Consider the following 15,783-nt stretch of genomic DNA (forward strand, 5'->3'; position numbering starts at 1 on the left):
AAGTTTATACAAAAGTTTACCTTAACCTATTCAAATTAAATTAATTTCATCCTCTGGATGCAGTCATTGCTTGTCTTTACATTCAATCATTTACTCAAATCATTTCTCCCCCACGCGTAAAAAACTCCGAAAATCTGTAATAACACCTTTACTCCATCCCTAAAAAATAAATCACGCAGAGTCAATCTATCACTCGTTTATCATCAATTCAGCACACGTAACCCATCGAATCAAAACGCTCAACGAAAATAAAATTCCTTTGAAATCCATGGGATTACCCACATTGGTGGGATACTGTACTGCTGTGTGTGTTATGATAGCACACTTCCAAAAACTTTTATCCCGAAAATTTCGAACGCGTCGCCAGCATCTATGTGAGTCACAGAGAGACCATAACCCATGGGGGTATATACAAGTGGCTTTTTCCCACCGAAAACTGTTGGAGTATGGTGGCATATAACATACACTGTTTCCCTGGACTTTCTGTGGATGAGGTGGAGTGAAATGAGGATGGCGGAGGGGGACCTGGGGCTTCGTGAAAGTTTTCCTCGTCTAGCCCATACAGGGCGAAACTACTTTGGACCGTTGGTAACTGGCGCACGTAGTGGCGTATACCTTATAACGACTCTGTGAATCGTCTGATCCCATTCTACCGTTATATCTTTTTACTTTGCTGTGGTTAAGGCACATGGTTATCTTCAAAATTTCGACAATTTGCATGCTTCGAGTGGGAGGACGAGCGTAATTGCAATTTCAGTCGGATTAATTTTTTTTGGATGACGAGAGAAATGGTATTGCATTGAAGTTATTGGGCTATTTTGGTATTATCGCGGGAATGAGGGATTTCATTTATTTATTTATTTATTTTACAAACTGGGAAGAGCGTTGAGAAAAATAAATGTGCAGCAAAAACGGGATGGAGAAATGAGAAACCGTGAAAACCAATAGGAATACTGTGAAATGGAAAAAAATAAGGGTTAGGGGGGAATTATTTATTCATATACTTATACCTCAAAATCAGTTATGTCTGTAATAATAAAAACTTTTTTTTCTGAAGTGCAATTCATCCTTAATAAATTGCACTTCTATGATTCCATCCAATATTTCATTCATTTTTCGTCGTATCAAATATCACGTATTCCGCAATTGAGCTTATATCTCTATCAATCCTGGCCCCTTCCAAATTAATAAACAAACATCAAATATTGAATGAAAACTTGATATTATGATTGAGAGATAACTTTGAAAATATTCTCCACTCAATTCAGATATCGGAGAGTTTTCTCCCTCGGGAAGTAACGCGCTACAATCGGGAATGGAAAAAAAGGATGGATCGGGTACGGTGGAATCGCTTCCGCCAGAATTTAATATGAAAAGGCGACAGTGGGTGGGAGGTTCGGCGAGGTTTGAGGTCGCTGGTCAGGTAATTTTAATATCCCCCCCCGAAAGGCCCCTGAGAGTTTTCTCTCGTGGTACCGGATGGCAGGAGACATCCTCACAGACCCCCCTTTAAGTACCCAATCCCTCCTCAGCCCTCCCCCTCCCTCTTCCCCGCCGCCACGTACTCCACCACTTTTGTTTAATAAAGTCAAAGTTTTCATCCTCTCTCGACTCACCCCAGCCCATATTTTTTTTTTCGTTTTTTCTTCAAACATTTTCCCAAGCTTTTAAACTGCCGTGGAGTTTTCCATATCATTTGATTTCACATCAACCGGAGAGACGCGCGGCGCAGGGCCTCTCTAAGTGTTACAATTTTTTTTTAATTCATGCCTCCGCTGCACTGAAAGAAAAATTTCCTAATACGTCGACCATATTTACTTGAGAGAAGTAAATTATTTTCAATGGTTTAAATCTCAGAATGTTCGCGGTTCACGGAACTCGATTGAATTCTCATTTATCACTATCGTTGCGCATTATATCATGAATATATTACATATCGAAATATTGCAACTGCATAACAAAAAAATTATGAAAACAATAAATACTTGAAGATTGACGATTCTTCTATACGTGATTTGAGTGAGTTCATTTGCGACAAAATCATACTAGAGTACAAGAATATTTTAAAGCATGAGACCTTTCCCGGGCCACGTGAATTGAGATGTCTAGACGAATTAAACAATTGAAGAAAAGTTACTTCTCTCAAAAAAATATGTTTCAGATATTAGAATTTTTTTTTCTCAGTGTGCATGCGAAATTATAATGTTGTAAGTTTGAATAATATTTGAAGTATGTGAAGATATGATGTTTTTAGAAAGGGTGTCTATGAATTTTTTTCAATTAATTTTCACAGAAAAAGGAGTAAAGTTGAAGCTAAAAATTAGTATTGTATGCAGAGCCAAAAATATTGGACTGAAATTTCCGGGACACTTTTTGGAAATTTCTATCGCATTATAGTTCCACTGACATTTCAAGGAATTTCCTCATTGAAAATGCAGAATTTCACAGCAAAATCAATGAAAACTGTAAATTTCAGTTTAATTAATCTATGAAAATTAATAGAAATCAGTAGAATTTCATTGAATTTTCAGTGAACTCTGAAATTTCAGGATTGTTCCCCCTAAATCGCATTCAGTGTCACTCCCCTGAAAATTACTAGTCGACTGTCTATGAAATTTAAATTTTTCTCTACTAGGAAAGGGGGTGCGCTTCGCGCGCGCATGACTAACTAGTGATTTATGCGTCTTATTTTTTATCATTATGTATTCATTTATTCATTGAAAAGGAGTTAATGCCCGCATTTACTATGTTTAGATTATTCATTGAAAAGAAGTTAATGTCCGTTTTTTTATTACGTTTAGATTCGAGAAAAAATTTGATAAATGATGTTTAAACAGTTTCACGCTGGAAAATTCACTCATGATCTTATTCTGACCCTCGTGACCCTTATCCTGCTCTTCATGACCATTATTTTGACCATTGTGCCCCTTAATTGTGGAGTCTTCATTTCGAGTATCAAATTTTTATCACCAGAAGTCGATTTAGATTTTTATAATATAGAGAGATAAGTATTTTTTATTCGTAAGGTAAGATCAATATTCCCAATTTGAAATATTCCCAAGGCTAGCATATATGCTTGGCGAAATAGAATGCTAACCAAAAATATTTCACCTATTTTTTAGAAAAGGAACAGTGTGGCAGTACTTCTTGTGAGTCGATTTTGACTATTGGCCGGTTTTTGACGAATATCTCGGAATCTAAAAGAGATAGAAAAATTGTTATCACAACCTTTTTTGTAGGGCCAATTGAGGGTTATAAAAAAGGTCATAAGAAAAATTTTGCTATCTCTCTTCGATGCCGAGATATTTAAAAACTGGCTAAAAGTAAAAATCGACTTTCCCCGGTTTACCGCTTCGCTACTGAATTGGTATTTTTTATTTTTATGGTAAAATCGATGTGTCCACGAGAACTCCCGTAAAAACTGAGAAGAAAGTTGAGATAGGAGCCTCTTATTTATCTCAATCGATCACACTCAGAGGGGTGACTCATTTAAATTAAATAAACTTCATTCGAAATTCCGTATGAATTAGTCACTTTGAACACACACACACACACACATCACAATTCACATTCACATCAACACACTCACAGCACATGTGTTTTCACATTTATTCATCTGAAATTTCAATAATAATTTTGTAATAGAGCTTGATGAATTCCCGAGTAAATGGTTTCGATGGCCCTATGTACGCTGGATTATGCAGGACTCGAGCCTCTGGGCACCGGTTGATTTAGGGCCTTCGTGTTATTCCGGGCGTTCGCGAACAAACGAATGTTTTCCTGTTCGTGAGCTCTCGCTCGGAATTCCCGATGTAATCTCGAGCGTTTTTTTCTTCATTCCCTAGTTTTTGTTGTTTCAGTTCACCTCATTCCCGGCTGTTTTTATTTTTACTTCATTTCCCTCCTCTTTTTCTTCGACCGCTATCCTTTTGACTTCTGGTATTTTCCAGTTTTTCTTTATTCGTTTGCTTGCGTCGAGACTTTTTTTTTAAAACCTCCCCTCGGGAGAGTTTGTGCTTCCGCTTGCAACTGGAACTCGCTGCGATTTTTCGTTCCTCAGTTGCGCAATGCTGCGGGGCTAGTTTATTGGACGGGTGAAAAGTTTTTTCGGTTTTTTTCCCGGTTTATGGAATTTATGAAGGCACTAATGCGATCGCTCGGAGAGAAATTTTTTGTCAAACTTTTAAATGATCGTAGAAAATAATTTCCTTTGATAGTCCAATGACACTTCTTGTCCATAAAAATGGACAAGAAGTGTCCTGTGGCGACTGCGATCTAAGAAACTCACTTTTAATTCAACACATTCAGTGTTCCTGATTTGAAGGAAAGGAAAAAACAAATTATCAATTGTCTGTCAGTGGTCCGTTTCGCCCTACCCTCCCCTAGAGTTGAATATGACAAAATAAATATTCGATAATAGTTAACGAATGATTCACTTGAAAGGTGAAAGCCGAGTCGAACAAGACTTCTCAAAAACGAATATGCATTCGTTAATTAATTAATAACGAATGAACATTTGGTGAGACCAAATAGACCCTAACCTCCAATCAAATTCATTTCTTAACAATAACTAATCCCGTCTATCAGTGTGAGAGTTCGGTGTAAAGGTTAAAACTGATAATTCACTGAGCTTCTAAATTCTTGCGCTCCAGAAACACAACAATTGAAAATTCAATGATATATTTACCTCAATTTTCCCGATTTCCATTAGATTCACGGACTAATTGACCTGAAATTCCCAGTTTCCATGCGCTTTTTACTCCGTGAAGAATAGCCGTTGAATTCTCGAAGCTTTCTAAATTCTCTTGCTCCCTAAAATAAGACAAAACGACACGAGCCCCCCGCCTGTCCCTCCATCATTTATCCACGGCAGTCGTCCTCCAGTCCCCAATCCAAATGTCGTCTACCGTTTTACCAGATTTCTGTAAACCAATTCCCTCCCACCCCCACTTCCCCATCCATTTATATCCTCCAGTGGGCGTGAGAGCCTTCATGTATCGTCAGTGTATATTTCACGGTTTTCAAATATAAATGCCCTTGACGACAGGTTAGTAACTCATTCCCCCGGGGGGTCCCCTCTCCGCCCACCGTTCAAACAATAATTTACTAAATTATATCTGCCTACACACGTTTGTCCAATTTCCTGAAGTCTTTGAAGAGTTACATCGAGTGGAATTCCGAGTATTCACGGGGCAACAAAAGTACCCAAGGACTCCCACAAATCGCCGGGACGCTTTATACCAGCCCTCTTACATATTTTTAGAGTTTCCCGCGCTTTTCATTTTCTTTTACGGCCTCTCTACCTTTTCATCTCCTCTCCCCCTTCCACTCATGACTTTATGCCACCATAAAGAGTACAAGATGAAAGGTCAACACAAAATGGAGGGCTCGTACACGTGGAATAACGCCAATTATAAATAAAGTATGTCCTTACCAGTGAAAAAAAGTTGAAACAGTACAGAAAACTGAGAATGATGAGAAAATTGTAAATAACAAGAAGAGTAAAAATGTATGAGAGAGTTGAGTTAAAGGGGAACCACGGCACGATGAAGCGTGTCGTGGAATTCCTTTGCCCTTGCTCTCTCTCCACTCCTCCACCATTTCGTAATTTTTTTTACCTCTTTTTTTTGGTGTCCCCACCCTTTCACTCGGTGTTTTTATAAAGTTTGAAGTGGCACGAACCCCACATGCAGTCGTTGTAGTTGACTTTTATTGGAGAAAAAGAGAACAGTCTCGCATTTTTTTTCAACTGCCTTCTACATCTCGTCATAGTTCCATTTGCTGGGGAGTTTCTCGTCACTTGGGAATGCCACGGAGTGTTGGCGCAAAGGTGGGTTACGGAGATTTGGAGCGATGGGGATTTTTAGGTGTAACCCGATGGAATTGATGTAAGCTCGGATTATTTCTTTTGTGTCTGCCCCGTTGACGGGACTACTTAAGGGTATTAAGGCGAGGTCCATAGCTGGAAAAAAGCAGCGATTTCAATGAAAATTGCTGAACAGATTATTCGATCCATTTGGAAGCCGTGTGCAAAATGTCAAGACCCCTACTTAAACAATAATAATGCGAATAATTTTTGAAGTTGCTGCTTACACACGTAGTTGAATGGGGCATCGGTAATTTTTGTGAATTTCCTACGTTACCGATAGATCAATAACGTAGGAAAAGCACTACCGCTCAATAGGCTCTCTCTTTTATTTTCAATCAATTTTGTGGATTCTAAGGAGAATTAGGCGTCTACACTTCGAGAATAATGAGTTTAATAGTTAAAGAAGTCTTACAAATACGTTTTTTATACTCAAGTTGAAATATAAAATATAAAACTGGCATTTCCCCTTAGGTGGGCGGTACAGGCACACCCTCCCCTAACGCTAAAATCTGGTAAAGCTGGAATTTTGATGCCATCCCATGCTCGTCAATTTACAGGAAAAAAACTATATTTGATTCGATCTAAAGGTTTTTAAGGTCTTAAATATTTCCGATCTTAATTTAAGACCAATCTAGAGTGAGGACCTTTTTTTTAGCTTTTTCTTCTCAACGTGGACAGAAATGCTCAGAAATGCTCAAAAATTAAGTGACGGTTCCGTAAAATTTCCTACAACCATATTTCGCTCCGGAATTACGAAAAAGATACATAATTTCTATTGAATATTTCTCTCCGTGAAGATTAATTTTTCTAGTGCCTATTTTCCTGGACTCGATGATCTGTAATCGGGGGTGCGTGACACATTTCACGAGAACGTGGGGAATATCAAAAGAAGGGAAAATACTCGGTAGGTGACTGGAGTTATCATAAAGAAACTGATGTGGAGTCGTCACGTGACCCCCAATACTGCATTCTGATAGGTCGAAATACGAATTAAGGAAATAATCCGTGAAATTCGGAGTATGATTCTTCCTCCCTTCACTGGGATTCGCCCTCCTAAAATGCCTGCTAAACTGTCCGTGAAATTTCAGTTTTTTTTTCCAACAGTGTGACTTGGTTCAAACTTCACGAAATATCCTTAAAATGAAATAAGTCGTGGTTCTCCCCCTTTCTTCACACTATCATTTGAGAACACTCGGCATCGGTAACGCGCATCGAGCAACATTTCCGTGGAATACATGGCACGAGTCAGGGAAAAGCAGAAGGTACAGGGAAGGGCAAACGATGCACAAATCTGCCGTGAAACTTGTCGTGTTCTATACCACTGCGTCATAGTTCAACCGCATTTTATGACCAGCCTGGTTAAAATATATGATCCTCGGTCCCTTGCGCTTTCGGATAGGATTCGGGGCTGTAAACTTTTGTCTTCTCATTGTTTTGAAGAGGAAACGGGGCACACAGACGCAATTCAAGCGAGTATAACGTGGGTAGAATTAACGACTTGCTGTATGTTTTATCATTTTGCACACTTCTATAGAGAGTTTCTGGCCGCAAGAGATCATTTCCATTGGGAAGACAATTCTCGGGGTGGGGGTGTGTACAACGTCGGGAATTGACATCATGCAGTGCACTGTTGGGAAAAAAATGAAATTTCATGGACAGTTGACTACCAATTTTCAGGACAGTGACACTGAATGCGATTTAGGGAGAAAAAATCATGAAATTTCAGGTTTCACTAAAAATTCAGTGAAAGTCCAGAATTTGAAGCTGCGTAAAGACCAAAATTCCTTAATTTATTTGAATTTATAATTTAATATGAATATTCAGTGTTAAATTACATTGGATTTTTAGCGAAATCTGAAATTTCATCATTTTTTCCCCCTAAATCACATTCAGTGTCACTGTCCTGAAAATTCAAGAATATATTTAATGGAACTGTCTGGTTTTCTATTTATTTTCAAGGAAAAATGGAGCAGAAATTCACAGTTCTGTTGGATTTTTCCACGAAACTCTGAATTTTCAATGACGAAATTCCTTGAAATTTCAGTGCTAATTAAATTGGATAAAAATTTCCGAAAAGTGTTCCGGAAATTTCAGACAAAATTTTTTAACAGTGTGCACTGTAAGAAATTCTTCGAAATTTCATGAAAAACATGGTTTTAATTCTCATGAGAGTGACATTAAATCCGATTTAGCGGAAAATTGATTATGAAATTTCAAGTTTCAAGTAGAATTCAAGAAAATTCATGAGTTTTCAGTGGGAGAGAGACGGAAATTTCAAAACTTGATTGAATTTTCAACGGTACATGAAGATTCAGAAACATAATGACATGAATTTTCAATTTTTCCCTGAATTTTCGGAGTTTTTACGAAAGAATTAAACTGAAAAATAGAGTATTTTGTTGATTTTCACAAATTCCCTCTCGGATGTCCTCATTTTTCGCCGAGTCTTCATGTCAAATTCCCGAAAGAGTATTTCTCTTAGCTTTCACATGTTGTTGCGTAGCTTTTTAGAATTTTCCCCTTCGCGTTTCTATTGAGTTATTTCCTGTGTGATTTTGTTTTTGTCGATGGTGGGGTGTGGGAAAGGAATTGGGATATTGATGTTGAGTTGATAAACAGAGGTTGCCGGCAGAGTTTGAAATTGTGATGCAATGTTTCAAATGTTGTTTAATTTTTTTATGCAAACGAAGCTAAACGGAAGAGTTTCGTACAGAAATGAAAATTCGATCGTAATGTTGTGGATTCACCAATTCGGTTTCCAATGCGAGCATTTCAAACGTTTCAATGAAGTTCATTTTTTGGATATAAATTGATATGCGAATGCAATACTGCATGAATGTTTTTCGATAACATAGAGATGGACGGGTTTCGTCCGCTGGAGAACAATCAAATTCCGCATGTTAACGTTGCGTTGTAGAATTAACGAATTTCTGTTTGTTTTATCATTTTCCACATTATTATTTTCAAGTTTCTGGCTGTAAGAGATCGTTTCCTTTGGGAAGACAATTCTTGGGGAGTTCACATCATACAGTCCTGTCCATGATGAATTATCTCTCAGATCTCCTTATTTTTTCAAAGTTTTCACGTAAAATTCCCGAAAACTATTTCGCCTAGCGTTCACATTTTGTTGCGTAGCTTTTTCTGAATTTTCCCTCCGTGTTTATTTTAGATAATTCAGGCGATTACCTGTGTGGTTTTATTTTTGTGGATGGTAGGTTATGAAAAATGAATTGGGATATTGATGTTGAGTTGATAAACAGAGGTTGCTGGCAGGGATTTAATCGAGGGGACCAGTATTTTGATTTTTGGTTGCAAAGTTTGTAATTCTGATGCAATGGTTGAAAAGTCGTTTAATTTTTTATGCAAGGGACGGTAAACAGAGAAGTTTCGTACAAAAATGTAAATTCGATCGTAATGTAGCATTTTTTTTTTCATTTATAGAGTTGTGGATTCAGCAATTCGGTTTCCAATGCATTTCAAAGGTTCGAACATATACCATTTTTTGGATGTAAATTGATATGCGAATGCAATACTGCATGAATGTTTTTCGATAACGTAGACGGGTTTCACCCGCTGGAAAACGATCATATTCCGCACGTTAACATTGCGTTTGTGGAATTAACGAATCACTGTTTGTTTTATGATTTTCCACAATTCCGTAGAGAATTTTCGGCCGTAAGAGATTATTTCCATTGGAAAGACAATTCTCGGGGTGGGAGTGTCTATAACGTAGGGGATTCACATCATGCAGTGTGGAGCCCGACAAACTCTTTCTCGGATCTCTGGTGGAGTTGTATGGATGGGGCGCAGAGGTGGAGAGTAAAAAAAAGGGGGGACGGGGGAATTTACGAGGGAAGAAGTGGTCCCAGTCGAGCTCAAATGAAACTACTCGCGGTTACGCCTCGTTACTCGCTAACCGAAGTGGAATTTATTTCTCGCAGTGTAATACTTTGATACATGTAACATCAAATACACACATCAGTGTGAAAAAAGGGGTGGGCAATGTCTGCGGGGAATTTCGAATTTCTCTGCCACTTGGTATTCTTTTTATCGTGGATCTTTCATTGTTGAATACATTTTTTGGAAATTTCAAGAAATCCCGTCATTGAAAATTCAGAATTTCGTCGAAAAATGAAAGAGAACTGTAAATTTCAGTTCCATTTTTCCCTGAAAATGAATAGAAAAGCAGAAAATTTCGATAAATATATTCTTGAGATTTCAGGACAGAATGCGATTTAGGGGGAAAAAATAATGAAATTTCAGATTTCACAGAAAATTGAATGTAATTTGGTTATGAATGTTCATATTAGATTGGAAATTCAAATAAATTAAGGAATTCTCGTCTTTATGCTGTTTAAAATTCTCGAATTTTACTGAATGTTCAGTGAAAACTGAAATTTCATGATTTTTTCTCCCTAAATCGCATTCAGTGTCACTGTCCTTAAAATTATTAGTCAACTGCCGATGAAATTTCCTTTTTTTTCTAACAGTGTGACCTCTAATGATCATACGACAACATTGCACAAGTGTTCCATATAACCTCGTAAATTCGGTACGAGTAGGGTAGCTGGTGTTGTACCGCCCAGCGAGTAATACCGCCCACGCGTATGTCTCGGGATTGGTTGAGGAAAAAGTTTTTTCCTTTCTTTATTATATAAATATTTGATAAAAACAAGTAATTCCAATAGGAATTTTCAGTTTTCTCCCCTGGAGACATCGTTAAAAAATCAAAATCATTTCCTACTGACTTCTTAAAATATTTCAACCCCAGAATTTAAGATTTTTCAAATTTTCAGTTGATCCATAATTGAATGGAGTACGAAATATATGTTCGTTATACATTTCCACATAAATTACGACCTTTTGGATAGCAGAAAAATATCTTCATCAGTTATTATTGGCTATTTTATCGGCCTCCGTGTTTGTGGGTAATTCCGCCCAGAGTTTGTGGCTAATGCCGCCCAGGGTTTCTACAGGGCTGCTAGACTCTGCGGCCAGAGGGCGGTCGAGTGACAGCTCGATTGTTTGGGGTAGTCGGTGGCCACTAGAACATCCGGTAAATTCAGGATAATTTATTATTATTCACGTGAGATCTTTCTCAAAATGGAGCCAAATAATGGAAACGAAGGATGAAAATAGGAAAAATTATAACAGTTGGTCTGCGTTGCTCAAAAAAGTCATCAAAACAAGGTGGGCGGTATTGAGCGCATGCCGGGCGGTATTACCCTCAAACATCGATTCCACACTGATAGAACGGATTAGGTGTCGTTAACGAATGGATTTTGGTTGGAGGTTAGGGTCTATTCGGTCTCACCAAATGTTCATTCGTTAATAGTTAACGAATCTCGTTTGGAATAAATGAATCATTCTATCAGTGCATCGCTCACTGGCCGATGGCAATTGAATTGTATAATTAAATATGTTTAATGTTAATACAAAATCTGTCCTCTTCACATCCTCGAGTAAACACCTCGAAGAATCCATTCTAACCGTTTATGACACCTTGTAAAGTGCGGGGCTGGAAAAAAAGACTCATTTCCCTTAGGTGGGCGGTACATGCACATGCCGATTCAAACCACTCAGCATGGCCGATGTACCAATCAAGAAGCTTTTAATTTGATTGTTTGCAATTATCTGTTCGGAAACTTATGTTTTTTAATGTCGCAAAAAAATAGAGAGTGTAACCAACAAAGTCATATACGGTTATGTGTTCGAGAAAACGGTTTAAGACTATCATTTATTGGATTGAAGATGAGAATAGACATCTCTTATGGAGCAACGTTTTAAATTTCATTTTTTCAAAAATCGTTTTCTCGATAAAATATTCGGAAACTGAAGTTGATATTGCGCCTAAAAATATTCTTGGTCTAGTCTCTAAACTCTGAAGAGGATTTCCCTCAGAAAAAATTGCCTCAACCTCTGACAGCGTGGAAACGGTAGGGATTGCTCATTCCGTCAAAAAGTGAATGTTACAATTGCTATTCACGGATGCAGAAAATACCCAGCTATTAATTCGCCGGCTTCGTCAGGTGTTGCTCCGGGCAGCGTTACGAACGCTGGGTGAGAATCGTCAGTGAATGGTCAGACCAGTGTGCACTTGATGGTTTAGCCGAGAGAGAAGTGGACGTGTGTTTGCGCGGATATAGGGTGGTGGTGTTATCTGCCCAACCGAGAAAGGTCATGACGTAGCATTCACACTGATTTCTCCCCTCTTCCATTTTCCCTGGCCGTCGGTTTGTCAGGGGGTGGGGGTGGGGGAGGTCGAGGGTGAGTGTGTATTCGCCAGATTCTGGTTCACTGTGTCATCGACTCCATTTTCCGCCCACTCATCCCTCTCGCATTGTCATTCTTTCATTTTTCTTTTGCTGCGTAGTTTTTCTGTTTTCGCTCCCTCGACGGTTGATGACTAAAACTGTTTCTGAGTACACAGCGATATATTCGGTAGGAGCGTTTCCTCATCTTTATTATTGAGAATCCCCGGCGGGGGAAAATGGACTACTGACGTTGGACGATGATGATGATGGATGATGGATGTATTTTCTCTCTTAATGTCCCCCGTGGCAGGCACTGAGCAGCCAACTTGAGATTTCGGGAATTGTTTTCAGTGAATTGATGGAGGTTTTATTAATTGTTTCCAGCGCCTCTGGAGGATCCCCTGGTGTGGCGGGAGCGAGTGCAGGATGTCGAGGTGGCTCAAGATGTCGCGGATCTTCCTGTGTTCGAGCAAACAGCGACGAACGTCACAGCATTCGTTGGACAAACTGTTTATCTACCGTGTCGTGTCAGAAACCTGGGTGATAAAGTGGTGAGTTTGTTTTTTCGAGCTGGTTGTAAATGTATTTTTAGAATGTCGTGGGGGGAATTTCAAATTGATGATGAATATTTGCAAATGCTTGGAGAAATAAATACAGGGAGAAAAATGTTCGGACACACCTGATCAAATAATCTGGGTAATCGGAGAGCGAAATGGATTTCAGAAATTTAAAAAATATATAATTTACTAACAACAATCGATCCTGGAATTTTTTGAAAAATGCCACTTACTCATTCCATATGTTTCAAAATATGTTTCGAAATCAAGAGAAAAAATGGGAGGCAAAGGATAAATTTTCCATTTTTTGCTACAATTTTTCATAAACGAACAGTAAAAATTGTATGCTGTTAGTGAAAAAGTTCCAGAACGACGGATATATTTTTTTATTGCCACTTTCTGATTATTTTTCTTTGATTTTTTTTCAAGTGTTGGGGAAATGAAGAAAAAAATGAGACAAAAATTTAATGGATTTCCGTAATTTTTTCCTGAAAAAAAAGTCTGATAAAACGTTAGGAAATTCGTTTGAATGCAATTGAGAACCATCCACTCCTGGAATTGTGTATGAAAAATTTCCACTGTTTTGTCTTTAGTCAAATGTATCAATGGCTCATGTGAAAAATAATTGTATTAAATCTTGTCACTAACAACAATCGATCCTGGAATTAAAAAAAATGCCATTTACTCATTCCATATGTTTGCGTAGATAGGCATTCTTCAAAAAAATCACAGAACAGAGGGAATTATATCCACAATGGGTATGTGCGCTTGAAAAAACGCTTTAAAGATCCACTTGGGCACAATTGGAAATCATCCATCCCTACAACCGAATTCCACGCGTGTCCGTCGAGGGGTTTCTCTTTTTTCCCCTCCATTCACCTCTATTTTTTCCATTTAATTTTCCCTTTTTTTTTTCATCGTCAGTCGGTGGTAGCCTCGAGCTGTACCGTTTGGCATCGCGGCGCGTTAAACAAAGCACAGAATCGCGCCAATCAACTGTTTGGGGTCCCAGCGCGGTACAGAGCCTGTTTTTTTCCTCTCCACTGTCCCTCCGCCGTTGAAACCACTCACGTTTTGCGCTGATTAAAAGCCGATCAAAGGGCTCGTCGTTCGTCGGCCCGATGAGAGGTATTTCTATAATATTTTTCGCCCTCCCTACACTCTTCCAAACTAACGAGCAAACTGTTGTTGAAAATCATCCCCCGAATCGGGAAGGAAAATTCCATTGAGGAATTGATTGTCAAAAGGAACTTTTTTATACCAAAAAATGTGATCTTTGAAGTAAAAACTAATTACACTGTTAAAAATTTTGGTCTGAATTTTCCGCGCTAAATTCCGAACAATTTTATCGCGTTCAAGTTCCACTGAAATTCCAAGAAATCGTGTCATTGTCAAATCCAATACTCTATTGATGTTCTGTTAAAATGATCTAGAAATCAATAAAATACTTGATTTTTCGGTTCAATTATTCTGTGAAAATTCAGGGAAAAACTGAAAATTCATGTCATTTTATTTCTGAATATTCATGTTCCACTGAAAATTCAATCAAGTTATGAAATTCCCATCTTACTTCCACTGAAAAATCACGAATTTCCGTGAATTCTACTTAAAACTTGAAATTTCATAATCATTTTTTCCCTAAATCCGATTCAATGTCACTCATGAGATTAACTATAATATCTTGCATGAAATTTCAAAAAATTTCTAACAGTGTAAATTACATGAAGAAATAAGTTTGATAAAAATTATGGGTTAGTTTCAGGTAAACGTGGAGGGATAAGTTGGATAAAAATTCAGTAGCGAAGCGGTAAAACGGTTCAAGTCGACTCAGCCCTTAGCTGAGTTTTCGGGGATAATATCTCCGAATCTAAGAGAGATAACGACATTTTCGTACACGGAAACAAAAACATAACTGCATTGAATATAAAATATACTTGAATCAAGCATATTTTAGACTCGAAGCAAGAATGATATACTTGATTCAAGTATATTTTATACTCAATTGGGGGATGGGTATTTCAATTCGAAGATGAGTTTTTTGTATCCGGCCGGGTTGTAGCAAGCCCTCTTAAGTGTAATATAAGGGTCAAGCACTAAGTGTCAGAATATAAAGGTCACAAATTGGAAGTTAAAAAATGAGGGTCAGAATATTAGGGTCGAAACATTAGGGTCACAATATAAAAGTAAAAAAAGTGGTTGTCAGGCAATGAGGGCCTAAATATAAGTCATATATTATGCTTGATCACCTTTTTGAGCCCTTATATAACCCTCATTGCCTGACTCCCACTTTTTTGACTTTTATATTCTGACCCTAATTTTTTTATCCTAATATTCTGACCCTCATTCCTTCACCTTTACATTCAGGCCCACAGTGTTTGACTCTAATATTCCGACCCTCATTTTTTAACCTCCACTTTTTGACCCTTATATTCTCACACTTAGTGTCTCCCCCTTATATTACACTTGAGAGCGCTTGGTACAGCCCGAGCTGATACGAAATAATCATCCTCGAATTGAAAAACCCATCCCTCATTCGAGTATAAAATACACTTGAATCAAATATATTTGTTTTCCGTGTAATAATCATTTCTGTAGAACGAACTGAAAGCTACAAAAAAGATTGCAGCAAAAATTTTGCTCCCTCCCTTAGATTTCGAGATATTCATTGTAAACTGGCCATCAGTAACTGCTACGGAAGTATCTAGAAAATCACGGAAAATTTTGGCACATACACCCTTCTAATTCAGCGGCGATAATATCAAATGACGCGTCCCCTCCCTCGTATTAATATCCATTAAATACCCTCATCTGTTAACGAGCCCAAAAAAAAACAAAAACATTTGTTTAAATCGCTCGATCATTCCCGACAGCCACGGGGGATGGCATCTCCACCCCCTTCACTCCAGAAATTGACTCGTATAACTCGTCGACTCTACGTTAGACAGACGACGCGCACCCTTTAACTTGATGGATCGCCTCCAAAAGACCCCAGAATGTTTGAAGGAAGATCGGGGTAAGATCGATGCCCCGAGGAATCGAGAGACGCGTGAGATTCCCATCGTCCTCCTCCCTCTCAACACTTCACCCCCCCCCCCCCCCCCCC

At 38.3% G+C, this 15,783-nt stretch overlaps 1 protein-coding gene across 2 annotated transcripts in view; it reads left to right on the top strand.

Annotated features, from left to right (window-relative positions):
- The window catches only part of LOC107047734 (zwei Ig domain protein zig-8), an 82,109-nt gene that overhangs the window by 16,874 nt on the left and 49,452 nt on the right, over window positions 1-15,783 (top strand). For both annotated transcript variants that reach the window (XM_015270549.1, XM_015270550.1), the window contains exon 3: window positions 12,508-12,674. In XM_015270549.1, coding sequence (XP_015126035.1) covers window positions 12,508-12,674 — 167 coding nt within the window. The remainder of the gene's footprint in view (window positions 1-12,507; window positions 12,675-15,783) is intronic.

Source organism: Diachasma alloeum, unplaced genomic scaffold, assembly GCF_001412515.2.
Source record: "Diachasma alloeum isolate Michigan unplaced genomic scaffold, Dall2.0 Dall_scaffold_78908, whole genome shotgun sequence".
Taxonomy (NCBI): Eukaryota; Metazoa; Arthropoda; class Insecta; order Hymenoptera; family Braconidae; genus Diachasma; species Diachasma alloeum.